This window comes from Anguilla anguilla, chromosome 13 (genome assembly GCF_013347855.1).
Source record: "Anguilla anguilla isolate fAngAng1 chromosome 13, fAngAng1.pri, whole genome shotgun sequence".
Taxonomy (NCBI): Eukaryota; Metazoa; Chordata; class Actinopteri; order Anguilliformes; family Anguillidae; genus Anguilla; species Anguilla anguilla.
In genome coordinates, this window is record NC_049213.1 from 29,739,370 (window position 1) to 29,765,772 (window position 26,403).

A 26,403-nucleotide genomic window follows, 5' to 3' on the forward strand; every position below is an offset into this window, starting at 1 on the left:
AATCTCATCGTAATGCATCCATAAAAGCAACTTTTAAGTCCACCAGCAATCTTCTGATGTTGCATAACTAACCAGAACGGTACGCTAAAGCACTTTCATTTGTTCCTCACAGTTAAGAGGTTTTGTCATTGGATTGAAGCTGTGGCATGTTGGAAAAAAATACAGCCATCTCTCATGAGCTGGAGAATGGAGGACCGTTTCACCCACCGCCACCCAAACCCCACACCCCCCCCCCCCCCACCCCAGGAAATGCTGGTTGTTTCGGTCTGAGCTAAATACGACCCCATAGCTGCACGAGGCCTGCAGTGTGGCAGGTGATGGCTAAGTATATAAGTCAATGGCATGAGCCTCCACGCAGCTGCTCTGCTCTGCTCTGCTCTGCTCTGCTCTGCTCTGCTCCGAGGAGGCCTAAAATAACCCTGTTTGGCCCGGAGCGAGCGAGCGAGCGGACATCTGCTCACGCTAGACCCACCGCGGCCGTGGCCCCGCCGGCGGACAGATGTGGAAGCTCACGCCGCGCTGAGGGGCCCCTCGCCGCTGGCCGCGTCCCAGGCCCCCGCTCCACGCTCTTTAAAACGCCAGATGAAAAGGGGGACGGAGGAAATGATGGCGCCCCCCCCCGAAAAGGTCCAGGCCTCTAATTAGAGGGCATCATCACCTCCATCTTCAGACGCTCGCCGGTGATTGGTCGCCTCGTAAACTGTTAGCCATCTGGGAATTATTTTGCCTTTCTTCCCCCCCTCTGGAGCCCCTCATTATCGCAGAAAAAGACCCTGTCGGAGGGGTGGTTTGGCCCATCCCCCCCCCCCCCCACTATGCTGGGGGGTAATTAAGAACTCAGTTAAGTACTGCCCACCCCCCTTCCCCGAGAGCCAGACTGCACTGTGATAGGATCTCTGTCGCAATTGACCAACGCCCATTGTTTGGGGAATGATGAAATTACAGAGAAATGTGTAACAGCCCTCAGCCACCCTCATTATGTAAGGAAATAGGAGAGGAGAGGAAAAGCATCACAAATTTCAGGAAAATGATCGTACAAGATGCGCATCAAGTTCCCAGTAGAACTAAATGTGCCTTGAATGGCTGGTCATGGTGAACAAAAGTAAATTTTTACTGTAACCACAAGATTCTGTTGCTCAGTAATCAGGGATAGTAACTGAACTGAAAAGCAGCACTGTCCCTTTAAGAGGACCAGTACACATGATCTGCCAGTAAAGAGAGTCCAGCATTTGGTCCTGTCACAGAAGCAGGGCCGGCTGTCTGCTCCAGACCCAGGGTCGCTTTCCTCAGGGGGGCTCTGCGAGCTGCCTGCGGGGGGGACGGGGAGCAGCTGAGCTGGGGCAGAGACTGACTTCCTCTCCCTGTGCCTCACAGCCTCACAGCCTCAGCCCTGAAGGAGGCTATTATTAGAGGGGCTCCCTCCCCAGCGCTCGCTACGGTTTTCCCGGCCACATTCCTATGTGTCCCGGTGGTGATCCGCTCTCTGAGTTGGCTCTCTCTCTCTCTTTCTCTCTCTCTCTCTGTCTGTCTGGCTGGCTGTCTGCCTCTCTTCCTCTCTCTCTTATCTCTCTCTCTCTCTCTCTTGCCCTATCTCTCTTTCTCTCCCTCGGTCTGTCTGTTTGTCTGTCTCTCTCCCTCTCTGCCCCTTTGGAAGCAGTTTTCCGTTCGCCAGCGTGTGTGGTAGATCAGACTGGCCAGAGCCCTGCTGGCCCCGGTCATTTGTATTCTCTTCATCGCGCGCGCTTTGTGTGGCGCTGGAGGAATTCCCCCCCTCCCCTCCTTTTCTTTCTCCACGGCTCCGGTTAGCACACTCTCCCTCCCCTCACACCCGCCCTCGCTTCCCCAGCCCCTGCGTGCCCCCGCCCCCTCCCTCGCTGGCTGCTGCCGGGAGATCTGGGAGGAGAAGGGTGTTAGAGAGAGGAGTCTGTGGCTGTGGTGGCCGTGTGCGCCTGGGCTTGGCTGGACTGGAGCACTGCCCTGCTCCTGCCACTCATCCCGTCGCTGTGGGAACCACGCCAGCGCAGATCTGCGGCCGAAGGGCCAGGCAATGGTAGCATTTTTGGGTGATTGGGGATCAACATGTGGTGTTTGCACTGCACGTCGGAGAAGACTCAGTCCCTGCTGGAGCTTGAGCTGGAACTGGACAGCTGGTAAGGCAGCACGGAACTGAGTGTGCGTGCGTGTGTGTGTGCGGTTGCATTTGCGTGTGTGTGTGCAGTTGTGTGTGTGCACATGCGTGTGTGTGTTTGAGAATCCATCTGTGTGTATGTGGGCTTGTATGTGCATTTATATGTGTATTTGTGCCTGTGCGCATATGTGTGTGTTTGTATCTGTATGCTTGTATGTGTGTTTGTGTGCGCACATGTATGTGCATGTGTGCGTTTGTGTGCTGTTTGTGTGCTTTAATGAAGCGCAGGGAGGTGAGAGATGGCAGTCAGGTGAGACTGATGTGATGGAGACAGTGTGTGCTAAAGCAGGGGATTGGCCCATCTGAGTCTGTACAGAGGTGTATATTCTCTAACCGCTATGCTGGAACACCTCACATGCTGACTCTCACACTACCGCTGCCTGTCTTACACCTTCAGCATGATGAGCAGATATTTATAATATCTATTAATAACAGATATTTTCTGGCATATGAATAATTATATGTCCTGGCACCCTCCATTAGTTGGGTGTTTCCATGTAATGCACTAAAATGTGCAGGTACAGTTTAACTTGATTGAGGTACTATCTGATTGATTGTTATATTCACATTTACTGAATTTCTATAACCATATGCAGTATGCTTATTTTATCAGATATGTATATACGGTGTTTATTAAATTTTATCTTACTTGAAAACTTATTTTTTGAATTATCATCATAAAAGCATATCATCGAAATACTATTTTGAAAGTTGCCTGCTTCTGATTTTGGAGTAATGCTCACCTGGAAAAACCCCCCAAAGTCCCAAGTCTTCAAAAATCAATGCACAGAATGCTAATTCAGTTTGTGCAAAATGCACAATGGTCTTGTTGATATTAAATCCATGCTGTGATATATCACACCCATTACTGTGTGTGATGTGGCCAGAGGACTAGCACTTCTTTGTAATCAAACAAGAAGCTTGACTTCATTCTAAGTCCTCTGCGGTGGCTGTGATTGCTGTTTGAAATTTGAAAAGGGAGTCTTCTCAGGCCTGCCTCACCGATTTGACCAGGGCAGTGGGGAATAGTGGGGGGGGGGGAAAAAGATGTTATTAATTACAAAGAAAATTGCTATTTAATGTTATTTGATTGATGCACCTAAATCAATGGGGTACTTATGTTACAAGGACGGCGTGTGCGGTGGCTTTAATAAATAGAGTGCTTTGTTAAAACTATGAATGCTTTATTTATGATGTCTACGCATTTCCTGCTGTATCAATAGGGCTGTAGTTTTTCACGGCGCGTGCTGTGCCTGTCAATACAGTACAGGCTTTCTTTACTGCTCACACCATATTAGCCGTTAACTCTTGATTAATCAACTTGAGATGGGCATTCGGTGATTAAGAAAACAATACTAACAAATGGCAGTACAAAAAATAATGAATACAATCAGCACAAGAGATCATTTAGATTGCTTTCATTATGAAGTGCTTGATTACTGAGGGAATTTTTATGTGGATTAACTGCTGTTCAGCTGCTCTGACTACCACAGTTTTACCCTGCTGACCAAGTAACAAACTTGTGTTCTTCGACTACCTGAGCCTGCAGTCAGTCGGAACGTCCACCTGGTGATATGATTTAAGCTGAACATTGCTACATTCCCATCTAGGATATTCTGTCTGATCTCCTCAAGCTACGTGCTTGCATTCATCCCACTGTCTGCCTCAAGTGCAACATAGCACTTAACCTTGAGCCCAGCAGAGTATGTATTAATATGGTGTTATTTATGTTACTAGACGGTAGTAAAGATGTTAAGGTGCCACGATCATATTTTACCACTTCCCCGTCCTGACGAGGCCATGGCGTCTTCTGATCAAGCCGGTGCTGCCCCTCCCATTGCATCCCCTAACCCATCCCCGCCCTGTCTCATGCACACTAAATTAGAGGGATTCCACACCAGGGCCTAGCCTAAGTCAAGATTGATTGTGTAAAAAAAAAAAGGCCTTGATAAACAGCACTTAAAAAGTCATGGCGGGTCTAGCAGTCCTGGTTACGTAATACTTGGCTGTACTTTTGCTAATAAGGTTATCCTGGTCTGGCCCATTCACCATTCAAGGTATTCTAATCTGTACGTGGCCTTGTGTGTGTGAAATTAGGGTAGTCTAGGTCGAGGTGTGTCAAACGTCAATAAAGAAAGGACCATTTAGAGGAATTTTATGTGATGTGTGTCACTTTGACGGTAATGTCACGCGAGAGACGAGAACGCGCTCGTGTTATTTTGGTAAGAAGCATGAATACAGCGGCCCATTGTAGTCTCGTGCGTGTGTGCTGTTAGTGGCCTCCACAGAGAGAAGAGAAACATCTGTGTGCTGGCGTTTTGTGCTGAAGACCAGGGCGCATGTGTTATCCTGCTGGTGGAGGTAGATGACAGGACCGTGCGGCGGGAGGGCGGGGGGGGGGGGGGGGGGGGGCGGCCTCTCGCCTCTCTCGGTTCCCCCCTGCTTGGGCCTGCAACCAATTTGCAGGTTTGGTCGGCACATTTCCTGTGTGTGTTCCACCGCTGGCATGAGGGACTCGGCCTTCTTCCTGTCTGTCGGTGAAGCGCGCCCGCCTCCCCTCCCGGTGACGTTTTTTCAACCGCCCAGGGGAAGGACAGACAGTCCTCCCCACCGCCCCCCCCCCAACCAATCACCCACTGCATCAGGCAGTCCAAACAGACATGGGGCCCAGGAGAGTCTGTGTGCCCTCCTGAATTTGGGGTCATTAACAGTGAGAAAACAGCTCCGACTGCCGGTCTCCTTTGAGACAAATTTGCTGTTTTTACTGCCCGGTCTGCAGGCAAACCCCGCTTGTATAATTATCACCGAGGACTCGGTGGTTTGAGGCCTACACTGAGTCGGAACATTTGGCTAAAGGAGCTCATTTCCGGAAGAGAGCATAATGTCAAGGCAGGGTAATTTGTGTTCAGATCTTGATAAAAAAATTGCTTTGGAGGTCCTTTTCTCGAAAAGGACTGAGCAGTCACATCTACTCAACCTTGCCTTTTAATGAATACACTGGTGTTACATGGAGTTCATTTCCTGGACATTATCTGAGTTTTATTATATATCTCTTTTTGAAGTATTAAGAAACATTTGCGATCTTTCCTAAACTTGTCCATCTGGAATTCTGAGCAACAGTCACATTTTCCTAGACCATCAAAATATATATTCTTTAAATGTGAAAAAACGCAAAGTTGTATATGCATCTTTTAAAAAGCCTGTAAATGGGATGTTTTTGTTGCGTGTTTGACCAACTTTCCAGAGAACCTCCAGGGACGTTGTGTCCAGTAATGGATAGGAGCAAGCCAGAATGCTTAAGAGAACGCGAGTACTTAAGTGTATCATGACGGAAAAATCAGTGATGAAAGAATACATTCTTTGATGTGTTACTCTTGGGTTTCAGCCAGAGTGTTTCCAGTAAACATGTGCTAAAATGGCATTTTTGATGAGTGTGACAATAGCCTATAGCTTATATATTTGTTGTAGCTAATGCTGTGTGTGGTGCTTTTAGCATTGTCACAATACCTATCCTTAGGCTATATGAACAGTGCAGATGATTTGAAACAGTATGCTGATGCCGAAACATGCCTGCACTCCTGTGCCTGCTCAGCCAGACACTCTTGAACAAATTCCCATTTGCTTCTGACTGCCTGTGAATGCACAAGAAGCTAACTGATTTTACACTTAGATGCTTCCCGCTCAATTCAAAACAAACATTCGGTGTCATAAACGCATTAGCTGTTGTGCTAAATATAATGACAGGGAAACAAATGGTATCACGGGCATCTTCTCTGCCATGCCCAGACTGTGCCAAATTAATCAGGCTAGCAGAAAATATGGGCTAACTGCTAACAGGAAGGTCATTGGGCGCTGTTGCGAGACCGGCTGTATTGAGGTCTGCGGTGAGGGGACCGTGCCATGCCGTAGGGAGGCAGGAGCACCGCGTCCTCTGCCGGCGCTGAGCCTGGGGGCCTCGCCCTTCCTCCTCTCCCGTTCACCCTTCAGTGGAGCTGGCGGCAGCTGCTCTCCTTTCCCACACATCAAGAGCAAGTGAAGGAGAAACCCAATCTAGCCAAGCTCTGCTGCCCTCTGAACCCCTCCACCTGTCCCTTTACCCTGTCATTTCAATGAAGACCCCCCCCCCCACACACACACACACATACATACAGGAGGTACACACACTTCTGTCCCACTCTCCAGAGCCCTGGGCCTTTACTGCTGGAGGTGAGCGTACTCGGCAGTCCTCCTGTCTACCGGTTTAGGGCACTGAATCCCTTCGTTTTGAATTTTCTGAAACACTTGTAAATGTGTTTTGGTGGGATTTTTACAGATGATTTGTTTCCATGTGATGAGAGAAATGTGACGGTTGAGACATCCCAGCCAGCCCTGAGTCATAAAAATGATCTAAGAATGAATTTTGAACCATATCCTTTGTTCAGCTGGAATTGGTTTATTCGAACCATAGATTTGAAAGTGTGCTTTGAGCAGTAACAAGTTACAAAGTGCTACTGCCTTTTATTTTGACCAAAAAAAAAAGAAGAAAAACTTGACAGGAATAATTTTTCTTCATTGCTGTGTTTTGTGGTTTTTGTTAGCGAAGGATGTTGCGAATTGCCGGCTTTCTCAATCCCCAGTGTCAGTGTTTTTTGCAACGGTGTGCAGGCAGCAATGCCATGTCCTAAAAGAATTGCATGTAAACACATTCAGACCTTCCTCCGTTGAAACTATGAATCATGTTCCAATTAGATTTCTCTTGCGAACACTAGCATATTAGGGCATGTTCCACAGAACGATTAAGCAAGTCTTTCTTCATCCGTCTAATTAAACGGCCTCCGATTTGCATTCCGAGCCCCATAAAATAGCGTGAGCCAGTAACTGAAATTGAAATTGAAATCTCGGTCACGGATCTGAATCTGCCTGAGGGGGAGGGGCTTAAACGTGGGCAGACATGGGCAGAAAAAGAGGGACGAGGGGTTAAGGCGGATTGAGACGTCTGTCCTTGATCACTGTCCTTCCTCCTCTGTGATTGGCTGGGAAAGGCAGCTGAAGAGAGAGTCTGCTGTGTTGAGGGTGCAACCAGCCCAGGGGAGTTGAAAGCACAGAGCACACACACACACGCACACATGCACACATGCACAGTTTCTCTAAGCACATCTTCACTTATCAAACAGCACCGAGCCATGGCTTCATTTGCATAACAGAAGCTAATGAATCTGCTTGGTGAAAGTGAGCGGGTGGTAATCTGAGAGAAACACAGAGAGGGCTGGGGCATTGATGTGCCTTTGAAGGAGAACCACTCAGACTAACCCCCATTTTGTCTCTGTACCACTGACCTTCACTCTCAACCTTATCCATACAGATAGTACTGAGTGTATGCACACACACACGCATACAAACATAAACAGCACACACACACACATACACACATGTGCACGCGCACACACACACACACAGTATGAAATCATTTGGGATTAAGGCAAAGTGTTAGGCTAACCCTTACAAATTGCATGTTGGAATCTAACGCCAGGTGTTGCATTACCTTGCATTTGAAAATAATTATTTTACACTTAACTATTGACCCAGAGCGTCAGTATATTCCTGTGTGCTGGTAAATTAAGCGGCTATCAAGAGCTGCTGCTGAGCCATCTCAGGGAAGTGGGCATGTCTCTGTCTGAATCCATCGATTGAATCGAGCACCCAACCCACCCTGGCCCTGTGGAGCCCCTACTGCAGCCATGTGTGAGGCCTTTTTGTTTAACCCTGATATGTTTTGACAAAGCAAAAGGTGCATTTCAAGGCTGGGCGGTGTTCTTCGCTCAGATAATTCTCTAGGTTTTCAAACACTCATCCGTCTTCCGGGGGAGATATTGGATGCACCTGGCGCACAGGCGGACGGGAATATAATAACTGTGTTCAGGAGGCTGCGAAGAAGCCAAAATAGTGAAATCCTCTTTGCCTCCAATTCCCATGAAAACTAGAGGAAGACAAAGCAATCGCACAGCCATCGCCACCGAGCCGCGTAATCTCTGTGGCCCAAGAGGCAAAGTGAGGGAAATTAGTTGCAATCGGTGTCACCTGAAACGGGCCTCTGTGTAGCATTCAAATAGTTCTCTTGATGCACACTGGCATTTCACAGGAAATTCTCGTCTGCTGAGCAATGCACAACACATCCGAGAGGTGCACTTGGTCTGTGTTAAACTAAGAAATTTGAATGCGTCTTCTACACATAGGCTGAATCTGGCATGTGACTTATTGGACTGTTACCACAAAATCTGTCCTATTCATTCTCTTGATCAGAATACCACATATTATGTAGATGATGTATTCATATTTAATACATTTCGTATGGCATCTTTCACCAGTGACCACTGGCCCCCCGTCCACTTTGTGTCTATACATATACAGATGCATTCATTATGTATTGCATATTTTTTAGCAGGTTTCTGAATTTGTTGAAATTGTTCATTTGCCATCCTGGAAATGAAAATGTAACAGGATTAATGGTGTGGTTCTCACTTGAGTTTGGTTCAATGCTGTTAGTCTTGACAGATGGTTGGGGAGATGCATCTAAAGGGCGTTTATGTAGAGAGTGTGAATTTGACAGTTCTTGCCAGTGTCTGGTGGGGCTGCAGAAATATGTTCTATTTTGCTCACACTGAGACCTGTATCATGTGCTGTGCCTTAGCATGATGGCATGCAGCATCTTGAAGGTTTCTCCTCTCACAAACTGTATGAAACACAAAATAGCGCCACTAAGAATAACAGATCTCTTGGGTTTGACTTTCTGTTCATTTTATCACCTAATATTTTATTAATTTTCTGAATTAATGTGCTAAGGCCTCAAATTAGTTATTATGACAATGTTACCATGGAGCACTGAGGTGAGTTGTGTTGTTCTTGTGATACGGTGCCCAATGAATATAAGATCTATGAATGGATAGGCCTTTGTAGTATAACTAGTATTACTAAGAGTGAATGAGAAAATGGATCATGGAGAGATCTGAAGAGGGTCCCCGGTGTCTCTGTTATTATTCAATTTGCTGGCATGTGACAAGTGACAGGGCTTAATATATACGGGTATTTTTCCACTCGTTATCGGGAAACGAGCGCAGCACAACGTCGCCCGCGCAACGCCGTCAAAGAAAACAACGCGCAAAGTGGGAAAAGCGCGCTCTCTTTCGTGTGTCATTAGCCACCGCTTGATCCTGTTTTCCTGGGGTGAATAAAGCCCCAGACAGACAGTCAGCGCCTAAGCTCCCGCATTTGCATGCAGCCCTCTGGGAATCCGGTGGCTTTATTTTTGGCAGGCTGTCGGTTCGCTAGCAACACTGTGTAAGATCTAAAATTGGCTGTCGGCTTTTGTTCGGAGGGGAGGAGAGAGGCGGAAACGCAGCATCGGCGCTCTGGTATGAAAGGGAGAATAAATGTTTGGGCATAGAAGCCATAATTCTGCGCCATAATTCTGCAGGCGGGGTGACCAGCGGCACCGAAAGCACGATCGGACGTACTGTATAACCGTGACCTTAAAGGTTGTGTATATATACGATCATCTACCAGGGAGTCATTATCTTTAAACCCTCTTGGGCCAGTGCGGCTGTGGGGAGATCCTTCAGTGTCAGGCATGACCTTTCTGTCTTTGTCAATCAAGGAATTTTAAGTGTCTTGTTACCAGTGTTGTATACCTACGTTGTAGTAATGTTATCCCTTTCTATTAACAATACAATCCTAAGAGCACTGTGCATTTAGTCTAATCTTGTTCGGTTCAGTCCTCTGGGAGTAAACTCAAGCGGTTTGCTTGGAATTGCTATAAATGCTCTCATCTCGATAGCACTATATGCTCTGCTGGCTGGTAATCTGGTTGATTAAAAGAACAGCATTTAATCAGCGATGTTAATGGAAGAGTGTGGTTCTGAGTGCCAGTGTGCAGGCTACTAGATGAGTTTGAGGAGGTGAGTGGTTTTCTGTTGTTCCTGGTGGAGAACTTCCCCTCCTCAGCCCTATGAGGGGGAATGGCCAGCTAGGGAGAGGGTGGAACATAACACTGGTGTTGCATCACCACTGTCCAGGTAGGAATGAAATGAGAGGTATGTGGAATTTTCTGTGGTGAAGGAGTTTTGTATTCTGGCATCACTCTGTCTGGAAGAGAGTTATCCTAACTTATCCTAAAACCTATCCTAAAACCTGTTTTCCAGGACACTGAGAGTTCTATGAGGTTTTTTTTCACCTGTACATGATTTAGATTTATACATGGGTATGGTATGGCTAACATACTATGATAAGATACATACTTACAGGCATGAATGCAATCAAGTGGTTCTAGACATGCTTTCTTGTATGAAAGCATTCCACCTATGCAATTCATTCTGGGTCAACAATTTAATTGATACTATGCTTTAGGCTTCATGTTGTTTTTGTGTAACTCCAAAGAGTGTCTAGAGAATGAAAGGGATGCGTGTCATACTGTGCAAAAATAAGCCGTGCGATTGGCTGTAATCCAACTTCCCTATAGAAGTGCATCTGACTTTCACAAGAGTCAAAAACATTTGAATGTTATTCAGACCACTGAATATGACATCATTCACACATATGGAAATAATCTACCCCTTTCTTTCTATGGGCCTTTGTGGGAGTGGAAAAGCAGATTTTGTCTCCGTACTCGAGTCCACATTGGCGTCTGCATTCATGCACATAATATACACACATAACAACGCCATCTGGAGGCTCTGCAAGCGTTTGCCATAAATGGCGATGAAATGAAATCATGTTGATCCCTGTGCTAGTATCGATGCAATAGACTTTGGTTTCTCTAAGACAAGGTTGCTCAGTTCCTGGAGATCTACTGTCCTGTAGGTTTTCACACCAGCACACCTCATTCAACAGCAAGAGATCTCTTTGAGCTGCTAATTAGTAAAATCAGGTGTGTCAAATTAGGGTTGAATTGAAAACCTATAGCGCGGTAGATTTTCAGGAACAAGGCTTGGACAGCCCTGCTCTAAGATATAATAGCCAGAGTGTCTGCTGCACTTTGGTACATTGTACTTTGGACTTCTCCAGTCATCACAATGGCTGCCGGGGTGTGGAGGAAGAGTTTGGACTTTTAGGAAGCGTATAGCTTTTAGTCTAGCCTAGAGAAATAATCACTCACGGCTGCGGGAAAAGAGAAGCTTTTGGTTTGAATTTATCCTGTGAATGGGAAAGGTGGGTTATCTCATTAATATGCTATGCGTTGGGAAACAGTGCTTTGCTGCTGTGTAATCACTCCTGACAGCTGATTTATGTTTGTTTGCTCTGTGGTCACAGAAGCAGATGAGGTACAGTACAGTGCGGTTACAGCTTTTCTTTTCTCACGCAGGGCTGATTGGCCAGTGTGTCATATTTTCACTCAGATTTCGGGCGACACAAGGAAAGGTTTAAGCTGTTTAACTTGTTTCTTAATGGGTGTTTCCTGGGAGTCGAGTACTATCCTGTCATACGTATGCCCTAATTGGGGTAGCCACTAGTCACAACCTCAAGGAAGTACTGTGCACTGTTCAGTTTCTCTGGAATGTTGTTTGTCATGCTGTTCCTTTTGTGCCATCTCATTATTGCCTTCAGGTATAGTGCTTGGTACGTAGAATTGGTATGGAATGCGTTGTCATGATGACGGTTCCTCCCTTTCTCTGTGCTGCAGTCACATTGGAGTAATATGCATTGGGCTGTGGATTCTGCTACCTGTGTGGTTTGTTCTTTGTTGTTCTTTGACAGTTACATTGACATTGAAACTTACACAAAAATAGCTCTTTGATGTGCGCTAAGGTTTGTTAGCCATTTGCTTAGGATCAAACTGACGTGTTGGGGTGTGAGGACGTGCACAATAAGTGACCGGGCGTCCCGTCTCCGTCTCGTTTCAGCGTGGAAGGTGACGCCGCGTGCGCCGAGTCGGACCCCTCTCTGGACAGCGCCGCCGGGTACAGCCGAGGCCCCGTGACGCGCGGCGGCATCCTCAGCCCGGATCACTTCGAGGCCCCGCTCTACGGCCACCCGGCCCTGCCCGGCCCCCAGCGCCAGCGCCGGCCCAAGCTCCAGCACTCGCAGTCCATCCTGCGCAAACAGGCCGAGGAGGAGGCCATCAAGCGCTCGCGCTCGCTCTCCGAGAGCTATGAGCTCTCCACCGACCTCCAGGACAAGCAGGTAACGCCGCTGCCCGTTAGGCTGTGTGCTGGGAGCTGCCCCGCCCCCTCCCCAGAGCCCCCTGGATCCGTGCCTTTTCACATGTTGTTAATATGGAATCGTCCATTTCACAGATCCATGGGGCTGGGGAGTCGGTGGTGTTCCTATGGGAAACGACGGCATCTCTACAGCATGTTACAGTTTTTATGCATTTAGCTGACACTCATATTTAGAAGACCTTACACAGCTTGCATTCTTTTACATCTATTTATACAGTATGATATGAAGTAGTTCAGGTTACGCACCTTTCTCAAGGGAACAACAGCAGTGAGGCCTGGGAATTGTACAACCTTGCAGTTATAAGCCCAGCTTCCTGAGCAGTACTACCTTATGCTGGCACTGCCAGCCAGGCTCATGTGCTTCAGGGTGGTCCGGGTGGTTATTTGTGTTTTTATTGTGTTTACATATAAGAACGCAGTAAATAAAATCAGTAATTGATAGCTTAAAAAGAGGTAGTACTGCCTCCGTGCCTTCGACCATCTCTCCACACCTCACCGCAGCGCAGCCAATCAGTGAACAGCAGTTCAGAGAGCCGTTAAGAGGGCTCACATGGTGTCGTGCTGGCCCCGCTGCTGAGGGCGGTCCCCTGGGAGGGACGGGGTGCTACTGAATGTGATGAGCCTTCCAGTTCATTTAAAAGAGAGGCTGGTCTTCTAATTGACTCTGTGTGTGAAGGCAGGCAGAAAGGGGGTGGGGGTAGGAGGGGGAGGGTTGGTAAGGGAGCGATCTCCTCATCCACACCACTGCTGGAGCTGCAGCTCTCTCATCCTTGGCCCGTTCACCATTTAATAACTGCCCTGACTCAAAAATAATTGGTTTTGCTTTCTGGCAAACCTTCAGTTTTGTAATATTCAATATGGAAAAATGATTTTAGTGCGAAAAGCCCAACATTTCTTGCATTATGTTGTTACACCAGTGATCGAAATCATCTGTGAAAAATGAGTGATCTGGAGTTATGTTGGGTTTTGTAATGCTGATTCTTTAAATGCTCAGTTCTATGTGCTGTCTGATGCTGTCGGTTGTCTTATACAGCAGTTCCTTTCTAAGCTTTAAATAGCGTTCCCTCTATTGCATTTCCTTCTCAGATTTGCTTTGAGGAAACAAACACAGGAAATGATGATACGAGTAAATGAATAATCATAATTGTTGCAAGAATTTGTGTGAACTGAAACAGAGGCTCCATTTCTGACCATGGAAATTAGCTTTATGAAGACAATTTAGACAGTCTGGTTCCAGGAATCATTCCATTCATATTCGGAATGGAATGATGATTACTTAATGTGAAACAGAAACATTCAGCTCTGACCAAAGTTTCATTCTTTTTATTTCCTAAGGACATACATTTATAGCATCTTGTAATTACTAAAGGCACACTAATTAAAAGTGTTAGTTTATTAGTTCTCATTAATTAACTTTATATAGTTCTTATTAAAATCTTAACTATTTTTAATCGGTGTACCTTTACTCATTACAAGATGTTTTTGTCATAAATGTACATGCTGAGGAAATAGCATATATGTTGCATTCTGTAGTCACTACTGCTTTTCAAGGTCTGTTGTTTCTAAATTAGTGGCAGACACATCAGCCAGTTAAAAATAACTCCACCAAATTGGCACCAGTACAGCAACTGTCATCTGCGCAGAATATGATAAAATGCTGAAGATGTGTTTATCACCTGCTGTATGTAATTATACTCTTGTTTTGTGCCTTAACTTTATTGTCTCTCACCTTCTCTTCCTCAGGTGGAGATGCTAGAGCGTAAATATGGAGGACGATTCATAACGCGACATGCGGCTCGAACCATCCAGACGGCCTTCCGCCAGTATCAGATGAACAAGAATTTCGAGCGGCTCAGGAGCTCGATGTCGGAGAATCGCATGTCCAGACGCATCGTCCTGTCCAATATGAGAATGCAGTTTTCCTTTGAAGGACCTGAAAAAGTCCACAGCTCCTACTTCGAGGGCAAGCAGGTCTCGCTGACTGACGACGGAACCAAGATCGGGGCTCTGGTGCAGTCGGAGTGCGGGGACCTGGTCCCTGCTAACATGAAGCAGCCCGCAGCGCAGAACGACTTCAACGACGCCATCACCGAGCTGGAGGACGCCTTCTCGCGGCAGGTCAAGTCCCTGGCCGAGTCCATCGACGACGCCCTCAACTGCCGCAGCCTGCACGGGGACGAGGGCCAGCCGGAGCCCGTCAGGGGGCACCCGGACATGGAGAGGGAGGTGGCCTACCAGGTCAAGCCCTCCCACAGCGCCGACCACCGCAAGCTGGACGAGATGACGGCCTCCTACAGCGACGTGACGCTCTACATCGACGAGGAGGAGCTCTCGCCGCCCATCCCGCTGTCCCAGTCGGTGGACCGGCCGTCCAGCACCGAGTCGGACCTCCGCCTCCGCTCCCTCAACTCCTCCCAGGAGTACTGGTCCATGGCCCACAAGGACGACAAGGGCGACACGGACACCAGCTGCCGCAGCACCCCGTCTCTGGAGTGCCAGGACCAGAGGCTGAGGGTGGACCACCTGCCCCTGCTGACCATAGAGCCGCCCAGCGACAGCTCGGTGGAGCTGAGCGACCGGTCCGAAAGGGGCTCCCTCAAAAGGCAGAACGCCTACGACCGGGGCATCGCCAGCCAGCAGGGCAGCCCCAAACACATCTCTCACGGGCTGCCCCCCAGGGGCCCGCCCCGGGACGACGAGCCCACCAGGCACAGGCCCCGGCAGCTGGAGAGCCACCTGGCCATCAACGGCACGGCCAACCGGCAAAGCAAATCCGAGTCGGACTTCTCAGACGGGGACAACGACAGCATCAACAGCACTTCCAACTCCAATGACACCATAAACTGCAGCTCGGAGTCCTCGTCCAGGGACAGCCTGAGGGAGCAGACCCTGAGCAAGCAGACCTATCACAAGGAGACCCGCAACAGCTGGGACTCGCCCGCCTTCAGCAACGACATCATCCGCAAGAGGCACTACAGGATCGGCCTCAACCTCTTCAACAAGTACGTGCAAGCCCCTAACGCCTAGCTCGCTCTCCTCAGCCCAGTCAGGACTGCACTGCAGCTGAAGCTGAGGGTTATTTCATAACTGTTAAGTCTGCAGTTTCTGAGGTTGTTGAGCTGTGACACAATACCATTGAGCTAGAGTGCAGTCATGTTTATCGACAATTTGGTATTGAACCAAGTTTCTCAGAACTTACAATCCTGTATTGGTCAGAGTGGCATTCATTATGATGCCATAGAATTGGCCTCACAGTATTTTAGACAATAAAATATAGTTATACATTTATAATTATCTCCACAAATGAAACCAGCAGTTTTTTATAACGTAGTAATGAATATGTTAAATATCTGAACTATGCAACTACTGGAATTATACACAGATCTTACTAAAGTCATGTAAATTAATGGATTAAATGGTTAGTTATCAGCCATAAGCAGTTAGAAGTGCTCACTACAGTTCCCATTAATATTTGCACTGTAGGGATTTTGATATAAAAGTCTGTAGCAAGTGAAGTTGAGTAATGATAATATCTCATACCTGGGTTCCGTGTATTAATTTTTTTAATGTTCCCGATTAGTCAGTGTCTTTAATTAATCTTTACAGTTTATTTGATCACATCTGTAAAATGATTCCAATTGTATCAGATTATAAATATGTGTATGTAGGCTAGTTCACGGCTGCAGAAATTCATTGGAAATTTTCTTTTAAATGGCGATATGTGTTAGATGGTGTGTGACTGAGTAACACCATATTTGTTAAGTGAATATTGCATTATGGATGCAGTTGATGGTTATGGTCCTGTTTTTTATTCTGGTAATAACATTGACACATTATGACACATTGTTATGCATGCAGAACATATGTATTCGGCACCTTGAGCCTTAGTTGGTGAACACTGAACTAAGATCTGTTCTCATATTTCTTCAGAAGCAAACCTTTTGGTTTGGTCCAAGGGTAATTTGAAAGGCCCTGTTTATTGTTATTGTTAAGCGAGGCTGCTGAAGGATATGTAGGCCTTTTAAAAGGTGAGACCCTTATAAATAACAGGTCGCTTTGCACCATTAAAAAAATAATCATGGTTTTGTGGCATTAAGAAATGCACTCTCATTGCAGCCCTCATTCCAAAGCCACTCTCTGGCAGGCATGTACTGAATTATATCCCTGTCACTGGGAAACCAGAGTATAAAATCAGCGTAGGTGATGATAAATGCACCATTAGGAATCTTGGCCAATGGGAGACACAGTGGTGTGTGTGCTGTTTTATTTAAGTTACTCAACTTTAATTGGGTTTTTTCTGTGAGATCCTGTGTGGCACACATTGATAAGTCCAAACCTCAGGACCTACATGTACCTAGAAGGGTTAACATGTTTTATGTCAATCCATGCCAGCATTTTTCACAGTAAACAGAATTGGTCAAAATGTAATAAGTTGATATCGATTCTATATGAATCTGACGTTATTAAAGGTATTTTTCCTGAGACGTATCGACTCTTTGCATTGTGAGATACCAAAAATATATTAAATCTGCTGTTCAGTTTCTTGAAACCCCAGATTGAGGTCCAAAGAAAAACAGGTTTAATAATACACAGTATCATGAGGATTTATGCCAAATTATAAATTATTTCAAGTTATTTATTTTAGAATGAGAGATGTGGCTGCAGGCTTCTGTACAGGCCTGTGTGTGGTTGCATGGCCCCGTGTCACAGAGGCTGGCTGGGCAGCCTGTTTTTGCTGTTTAGAGGGAGTAAGTGTGGGTCTGCTCTAATACCGCTCAGCCTGATGCCTTTGGGGCCATTTTAATCATGTATGCAGCACCAACCCTCTCCATGCCACGACACGCAATTTCACCTTCCAAATGCTGAGTGCTGTTTATCTTGTTCCCGCAGGAAGCCAGAAAAGGGTATCCAGTACCTGATCGAGAGAGGATTCGTCCCAGATACGCCTGTGGGCGTGGCTCACTTCCTGCTCCAGCGGAAAGGCCTGAGCCGGCAGATGATCGGGGAGTTTCTGGGTAATCGACAGAAACAGTTCAACAGGGACGTCCTAGAGTGAGTATCACGTATTACTCAGTGAGTAAGATCACTGCAGCACAATCAGCCCAGAGCTCTCCATTCCTGAATCTCCTTCTGCACTGCACATAGAAGCACAATGGCCAACATTCAGCTTTTATCTTTAGATTCGTTCTGAATCGTGGAACTTGTTTTTGCTCTGTAATATTCATGAGATAAAGTGCAACTTCTGCTGTTTTCAAAATAACCAAATGTGTTCCTTTATGCAATTGTGGAAATATGTTCAGTGATGTGGTCCCACATAGAATTTTAACACACCTTATGAAATATGCATGCCTTTTTTGTGTTTTTTTTGTTGCTATATTGCAGTTACATTTCCACCAAATCATTTTTTTTTCTCTTTTGCCTTCAGAGTGCTAGATAATTTGTCAGACTCCACCCAGACAGTATCCACAGTGCTGACACATGAATTTAATTACAGTTTACTCTCTCTCTCTCAGCAAAACTGTGATAGCAAAAACTATGGTGCTCCTAACCGCCAAGTGTTTCAACAAAGACTCTTGGGTGCATACTTAGAGAAGTGATTTGTGTGATGTCCTCTTGTTGGGGGCCATGGATGGGAAGCTGTATGGAGTTCTGGATTCCTGTTGTCTGAGCTGAGCACTATAGGGACCGTGGAGGAAAGCCAGTCTCAAGGCCTCTGCAGTCTCTTTCTGTTGCTGGCTGCAGGCCTGTCAGGGATTCAGTGTGTAAACACCAGTTAGTCAACACTTGCACCTCACAGCAAATCCTCATTGACAGAACTCATAAAGATTCTAGTGAGGATAAGGCTACGAATACCCATATGTGTCAGTTTGACAGTAATTTACAAAAGGCACTTGGCTTCAAATTCTACGAATTGTGATAACGACACTGGAAATTTACTCTGTACTAGAGTCTAGTGCGGCTGTTCGAGAAGTCTGCTCAGTTCAGTCTGAAATGAAACGGTCTAGCCCTTCCAGACTGCACCAGGAAGCCGCAGTAGATTTGCTGAGCCGTGGTTGATCTCTTCCGCAGCTGCGTCGTGGACGAGATGGACTTCTCAGGGATGGAGCTGGACGAAGCCCTCAGAAAGTTCCAGGCCCATATCAGAGTCCAGGGTGAAGCGCAGAAGGTGGAGAGGCTCATCGAGGCCTACAGGTGGAGTAAACCACACACTGTGGCCAAAGCGACCAACGTATATAGCTGTAACATTTATGTAGTGGTTGTCTTCATTACTTAAAAATAACTTCAAATCATACAGCATAATCATGCTGAGGGGATAAGGCATACAGTGCAACCCCATAAATATATTTATATATTTACATTACAGGCATTTAGGTGATGCTCATATCTAGTGTGACTTGCACAGCTTACATTCTTGTACATACAATCAATTTATACAGTTAGATGTTTTAGTGAAGCTCTGGTTAAGCATTTTATTCAGTGATACAACAGCAGCTCACCACCTTGGAATTGTACCTGCAACCTTGGAGTTAAAAGCCCAGTTTCCTATCCATTGCACTACGTAGCCACCTTTATATTTTTGTTTATAACTGAAACCAATTTGAACACAGGTATATTTATGAAGTCGGTTCCCATTCAGCTGCTGTTTAGTTGACCATAATTATTATAGGCCTGTTCTTCAATCTAAGGCAGTGTTAGATTGCTTCAAGGAGTTATGGCTCTCTTTGGTTTGCCTCAGTTAGCAAAAGTCTTGCTCAGTCGATCTTAGATTAACTGTTTTGGGGAGATCAAGCCGTTTTGTTTTATAACTCTGTAAAGTCATTTTACTCTTGTTTAGTTTGCCCACCTTTGATTGCTTTGATCAGAAAACTGTGTGCTTGTTATTCCAGAAGAGAATGTTATGTTGTATTTTGATCAGCGGTCAGAAAGGCAGCAGTATTTTATTTTTTATTATATTTTCTTTTTTTGCTTTCTCACCTGAATAAACGTCGCTGTGCATGGGTTAGTAGAGTCATAACGGCAAATGGGGAAAGGGTTATGTGATCTCTGACCCCAGCGCTTCCAAATATTATGTTGGGCCTGCTGTCTGGTGTGCTGGAGTCCTCCCAAAATGGCCATTAAGGGGCATGGGGTGGAGCTTTAAAAATATGCACACATCACATCAGCCAGAAGATTAAGCATATCATTTAAATGACCAGAGGTCATGGATTGAAATGTTTCTTCTCTATATTCATGGCTTTTATTATTCCAGGGACAAACTATGTACAGGAAAAAAATAATTACTTTTATTGATTTTTTTTCTCCTGTAATGTAAGGGAGTTTTTCATTGTCACATTGTTATTTTAGTCCACTTGAGCATAGTTTTACATGCAGCAGGTCATTTTTCGGTGGGGTACCAATCTTTCTGGTACTGAAGACTGTTCTCATTTCTGCATCATAGTACAGTGGGGTCATTTTGAATGTCTTTGGCCTCTCCTCAGCCAGCGATACTGCATCTGCAATCCCGGAGTAGTTCGGCAGTTCAGGAACCCGGACACCATCTTCATCCTCGCCTTTGCCATCATCCTCCTCAACACAGACATGTACAGCCCCAATGTCAAGCCAGAGCGCAAGATGAAGCTCGAGGACTTTGTGAAGAACCTTAGAGGTGAGAGGCAGCGTCACGGTCCCAGTTTAAAAAAAAAACCCAAAGTCCTTTTGTCATGCCCCTTCACTGTTTTATTGTTGCTTAAATTTTTAAGGCACTTGAAAAAAAATTCTAATTGAATTTCTGCATGCCTTCTGGTTTGATTAATAGGCCCTTCAGAAAAGGTATTTACATTTTGTGAGTCTTGGCTGAGACAGAGCAATCGGGGTGCTAAAATCCTGTGTGGTGTTTATTTCAGTTTGAGCTCATTGCAGAGGAGTTGCTGAGCATGACTAACTAATTTTTCTGCCTGCTGGAGCAGCAGTAATTAGGAAACTGACCCGGAGAGTTGTTATGTTGGACAGTTCCCCTCAGACATGATGCTCTAGGGAATACCCTGCAGCAGTGAGCTGTCAATGTCAGTGTGCTTACTGTGTGCATTTGTGTGTTTACTCCAGGCCATGTGTAAGTCTGTGTGTGTGTATGAGTGTGTTTATGCACTGTATGTGTTATGTGTGTGAGAGTATATAATAGCATGTATGTGTATATGTGTTAATGTATGTGTGTGTGAGTATATGAGTATGACTATGTATATGTGCTGTGTGTGTGAGAAAGAGGGTATGTGTATATGTGTTTATGTATGTGTGTGTGAGTATATGAGTATGACTATGTATATGTGCTGTGTGTATGTGTATATGTGTTAATGTATGTGTGTGTGAGTATATAAGAGTGTGATTATGTTTATGTGCTGTGTGTGAGAGGAGAGTATATGAGAGTGTGTGTGTGTGTGTGAGTATATAAGAGTGTGATTATGTTTATGTGCTGTGTGTGAGAGGAGAGTATATGAGAGTGTGTGTGAGTATATGAGTGTGATTATGTATATGCACTGTGTGTATGTGTTTGTGTGTGAGTACATGAGTGTGATTATGTATGTGGGCTGTGTGTACTGTATGTGCATATATGTGTGTGTGTGCTGATGAGCAGCTCTCTGTCTCTCAGGGGTGGATGACGGAGAGGACATCCCTCGGGAGATGCTGATCGGGATTTACGAGAGGATCCGCAAGCGGGAGCTGAAGACCAACGAGGATCACGTGTCCCAGGTGCAGAAGGTGGAGAAGCTGATTGTGGGGAAGAAGCCGGTGAGTTTGACCCTGACCCCCACCTCCCCCCAAGATCCTCCCCCCTCCCCCTTCATCCTTAGCCAAGCAGACTCCACCAGAGGCTCTTAAAAAATATGCCCTGGAGCCGCTGAGGACGGGCTGACATTGTGGAGGAATGTGGCGCAGTGGTAATCGACCGGAGGGCTGTCAGACGGGCTAGGCCCGGATTACTCACTGAGAGCCCTCCCAACTGAACACAGGCGCAAACAATCCTTCGGCATTGCCTCACCATTATGTGAGATGTATCCTCACTTTCTCACTTTTTCTGTCTCTCTGCCTCTCTCCTCCCCTCTCCCTCTTTCTCTGTCATCTGAGCCCTTCACGGTGGGTGAGCTTAATGTTTCCAGAGCCCTTGAAAGTCAAGGAGCGTCCGCTCCCGTTAATGTGCCTGTAAAGAAGAATGGGATCGCGCCAGTCACACTGACATGTAGAAATGTCCTGGGATCAGCCCAGGAATATTATTCAACCTTAAATGCCCATTTGTGCCATGCAGACAATACTGGTTGAAGGGGGAGAGGGCGGAAAGAATTGAAGTCCAGGCTAAATGGTGATTTTAAACATGAGGACAGCACAATGGCAAGCCATCAAGCAATGATTGCAAAGTGAGATTCAGCCTTCAATGTTGTAAATGTGACGGTGTCACTCAAAAAGACAGGAAGTCTTTCTTCCTCTCATGCCTCCCTAGTGTCTCTCACTTTGCCTCATCACTCCCACACGTCTTCCAGCGCACTGCAGACAGTGAAGTGCTGCTGTATTTTCTCCTTCTAGTCACCCTCTACAGCCCCTCATCTCCTTGTTAGCTTCCCTCCAGGGTGCCCCTCCTAAAAGACTCACACTGAGTATTGGCGGAACCCCCTCCTGCCTCCGCATCTTTTGTTCTTCATGGAGAGGTGATCTGAATCTCTCTAACCTCTCTCTCATCTCTTATTCCAGATTGGATCTCTGCACCACGGCCTTGGCTGTGTAAGTATGGTCTCTGTTTCCCTTGTTCCCTTTCATTTCCTTGTCTCTTAAATTATTGGCCCAAGCTCTTAATATATTTCAAATTGGCATGCAACACGTAAACATTATTATAGGGGTACTGTGTGACTATATATCACCTGGCCAGCTAATGACTTGCTCCCCTCTCTCACGTTGCTGAGACAGAGGTGAACAGAACAGCCTCCAGCTTACATTATTACACAGCCAACAGAATTAAATTCCACAGCGGCGGTGAACTTTGCTGTTTACGGACTATGGGCTGAGCGCAGCTTATAAAGTCTGATGGAGGTCATCACTTGCTGCCAAGAAAACACTGCGCTAGACCACACAGATCAGGTCTGCACATGGGCTGCAGGTGACACAGTACAGACGCTTATATAGCCACACACAGCTTACAAGTTAGCTCACCCAACAACTGACAAACGGGATTGGATGAGCTCCAGGAGGTCAGCGCAGTAGATGGTCATGCTCAGGAATATTTTAAATCCCCTAGTGAATGATGCTTCTTTATTTTCATAATAATTTCTTTATATATCATATACAGTGAGCTGCATAATGTTTAGGGAAAAGGCATATTTCCTTATTGATTTGGCTCTGTACTCCACCATTTTAGATTTGTAATCAAAAAATTAATATGTGGTTAAAGTGCACATTCTGGGCTTTTATTTAACCGGATGAGACATAGGCCAAACCGTAGGCTAACCAAAATCAATTGTTTGGAATATTGTTAAGAAGAAAGAGCACTGATGAGAAATCACAAAGAGCCTAGTAAGCCAAGGAAACCTCTACAGTTGATGACCTAAGAATTTGGTCTTACCAAGCTCTTAAAACACTACTTTGCTGATAAAGGATTTATGAACTCAATTAATGGCCTTTGAAAGTCATGGTTTATTTAGTTTGACCCATTCTTTCTTTTTATGTATGATTATGTTAATAATTAGAGTAATCCTAAAATAATTGGTTGAAGACATTGACATTGTATTGGCAAAATATTAGTAGCATTGAATAGCAGGAGACTCGGCTTTTGAAGCGCTCCAAGGGTACTTCCCTGATTACTGCAGTCCCTCTATTTCAGTGTCTAAACAAATCCGAGAGAGGAAACTGCCTGCAGAGGGATCTGCCAATTAGCGCATTAATGGTGGAGCAGAGATAAATCACTGGCATGATGCCGTATTGGGATTTCTCGGGGGTTCAATCATTGGCAAGTATCATGCTAGCAAGACCGAGGAGCCGTGTTCACATTTGAAAGCTCTCGCTAATCTCCAGCAGAAGCAGAGCCATTAGGAAGAGAGCAGCGCTCCCTGGCGTGGTCTGATGGCGTGTGGGATCTGGGTCTCTTCTCTGTCTCCGCAGGTTCTGTCTCTGCCCCACCGCAGACTGGTGTGCTACTGCAGGCTGTTCGAGGTCCCGGACCCCAACAAGCCCCAGAAACTGGGCCTTCATCAGCGGGAGATCTTCCTCTTCAACGACCTGCTTGTGGTATGAGGGCGCTCTCTCTCCCTTTGTCCTATCAACCCCATTGCTGAACCATGGATTGCTCTGTACCTGCAGCTCATATCTATGCATTGTTTTTCAGGCCTTTCTGCTTGCCTTAACAATCCTGGAATGCACAGTATATTCATTTTAAATGATGTGCAGTTGGAATCCGTGGATTATGCAGTATTTAGACAGGGGGGAGGTTGATTGGTTGGTTTTAGAAAATACTTCTTGGCAGTAGGTCTCATCAGTTCATAAAACCCAATGGTGAACAAAAATGTGGTTAAAAATATGCTGACCTGAAATAAGAAAACTGCCAGAAATTGGCCTTCTGATCAAAACCATTTGTATGGCTTTTTAGCACCTGACACTGCACTGCTATTTAGCCAATTTAAACAAATTCATCATAGCAAGGGCATAATGATTATTATGGGGCCTTAGTCTGGGGTAAAACTGGACTGTGTCCAGGGCTTCACCCATTTCCTGATGTAAATTCACCCTTGCAGCATTTCATAAATGTCACCATAAAAACGGGTGGGGTCCTAAATGTCCCTGTGGCTCCTGTTTAGGTCACAAAGATTTTCCAGAAGAAGAAAAACTCAGTGACGTACAGCTTCAGGCAGTCCTTCTCTCTGTACGGGATGCAGGTGATGCTGTTTGAGAACCAGTGTAAGTATCAGTCTCCCTGATCTCAGATCAGCTGGGTTACCTCATCTCCATGCGTGTCTCCGTGTGTTACAGCATTCGCATGCACCAGTGATTATTATAACTAGAAAAGGAAGTGACTTGGGCCTCTGTTTACTTTCTGTGACCTTTGCTTTGCTCGCTTGAAGAACAGGATCTTTTTTATTTCCCTTGGCTCTGCACTCTGGAATGTGCTGTGTTTAATAGCTCACTTTGTTTATTTCCCAGATTACCCCAATGGAGTCAGGCTTACATCGGCCATCCCAGGTGCAGACATCAAAGTCCTCATCAACTTCAATGCCCCCAACCCCCAGGACCGCAAGAAGTTCACAGACGACCTGCGGGAGTCTATCGCCGAGGTCCAGGAAATGGAAAAATACAGGATAGAGTGTAAGCAGACGTTTCCCACATAACCTATTCCTCCATGAAACCGAAGAAACCTTTCTGTACACGCAAATGAGCTCCTCTGCAGCTGCCGGTGTAGCAGTACTTGTGCATTCTCTGGGCTCGGTGTTTGAGGAGTTTAATTTGTGCATCTTAGAGGGTGTAACGTACACGACAAGAGAGATTCATCGGCCAGCAAACAAACAGCTAAGATGAAGTACAAAGTTGCTTGCTGCTACTAGACTTAATTGCTGATCTAAGCAATTGTTTTTGTGCTGTTTACTCTGGATTTTAGAGTGTATGCCAAAATGCCTGTAATGTAATTAAGGAAAGAGAAAAGGTCAGGAAAAAGTTGTAGTTCACAAATGTACAGTATTAGAGTAGATGGTAGATTGCACAGTTTTTTTGGAGAGTCCCGTGCTCGTGGCAACATTCTGACCCCAGTGCCCCCCCTCACCCGCCCCCCACAGCGGAGCTGGAGAAGCAGAAGGGCGTGGTCCGGCCCAGCATGTCCCAGAGCTCTGGTCTGAAGAAGGAGGCGGGGAACGGGAACCTGAGCCGCGCCAGCCTGGACGACAGCTACGCCATGGGGGAGGGGCTAAAGCGCAGCGCCCTCAGCAGCTCGCTGAGGGACCTCTCTGAAGCAGGTGAGGTCACAGGTCACTTGCACGTTCGTACGTCGCGCCCGCAGTGCCCGCCTCGCCCTCCGATGCCAGGCTGATGCCAGGCAGATGCCTGCTCCCTCTCTGAGTGCTGTAGAGTAGACGCCATTTGGACACTGGCATGACGCTCACTCCCTAAATAGACGAACCTTTTTTTCCACTGTTGTTGTTTTCATGTGAAAGCTGTTCCACGTTTCTCAGCCAGGTTCCCACAGAGGAAACCCTCTAAGAAGCAACATATTGGGCCTTAAGCCCTTGTAAGCTCAGAGCAGAGAGTGATTGAGGACAGAGATGGACCCCATGCAGTTTCACACACCGATTGGTGTGGTGCCTCAGACTCCTGTAACAGCCTCCTGCGAAGGGTTCTTACGACGAGTGGAGAGCAGAGAAATCAATGTTCCTAAATTCCCCTTTCAGACAGAGCCACCCTGCAGCAATGAAGAAGAATGACCAATTGAAGCGGTTCCCTGCAGAATGCAAACCGCTGGGATTGTTTGTGATGCTGCCGATAAATCACAGCGTCTGGTTTAAACTGGTTTCGGCGTCCCCGCCAGCGATAGGGCAAATGCTGTGTTGCTGACTCAAGTGGGTGGCAAGTGCGCCGTGCGCTTGTTTTTGGGATTTGGCCTGCATTCTCCATACACCGAATCTTGGGCTGCCAGCTGAGTCAGAGCTGTGGCTTTCTCTGTGTGGTGGTGTTTTTTTTTTTTTTTTGTGTTCTGATGAATGAAATAGAATGAAGGTTTTTTTACCTTTGTTGTTTAAACAGAAAGCTAGTTACAGACCGTTTCATTGCCTGTATGTAAACATCTGATTGTTGTCTTCTTGTTCTTTTTTTGACGTTCACTAATTCCTGTTGGCTATCATGACCATCTCATGGATGAGTTTCACATTCTTTTTTTGGGATGAACATTCTACACCACAACATCAGCTGATCGTTGTTTCGCCTTTACAGTTAAAGTTAATTGCCTAATGCCAGCTCACAGTAGCATATTCTGATTTGCTTATATTGCTAACACAGATATAGTTCATCTGATAGATAATCTGAAACATT

General features: G+C 46.0%; 1 protein-coding gene across 7 annotated transcripts in view; it reads left to right on the forward strand.

The window, feature by feature from the left end:
* iqsec1b (IQ motif and Sec7 domain ArfGEF 1b) overlaps positions 1–26,403 on the forward strand; it is a 178,385-nt gene that overhangs the window by 144,272 nt on the left and 7,710 nt on the right. For 6 of the 7 annotated variants that reach the window (XM_035387609.1, XM_035387613.1, XM_035387610.1 and 3 more), the window contains 11 exons: positions 12,061–12,340; positions 14,122–15,380; positions 17,269–17,430; positions 18,448–18,570; positions 19,857–20,023; positions 21,002–21,141; positions 22,096–22,125; positions 23,497–23,622; positions 24,189–24,288; positions 24,532–24,693; positions 25,158–25,334. In XM_035387609.1, coding sequence (XP_035243500.1) covers positions 12,061–12,340; positions 14,122–15,380; positions 17,269–17,430; positions 18,448–18,570; positions 19,857–20,023; positions 21,002–21,141; positions 22,096–22,125; positions 23,497–23,622; positions 24,189–24,288; positions 24,532–24,693; positions 25,158–25,334 — 2,726 coding nt within the window. Of the gene's footprint in view, positions 1–1,896; positions 2,151–12,060; positions 12,341–14,121; positions 15,381–17,268; positions 17,431–18,447; positions 18,571–19,856; positions 20,024–21,001; positions 21,142–22,095; positions 22,126–23,496; positions 23,623–24,188; positions 24,289–24,531; positions 24,694–25,157; positions 25,335–26,403 lie in introns of those variants that run through there. The other variant, XM_035387611.1, reaches the window with a different exon arrangement.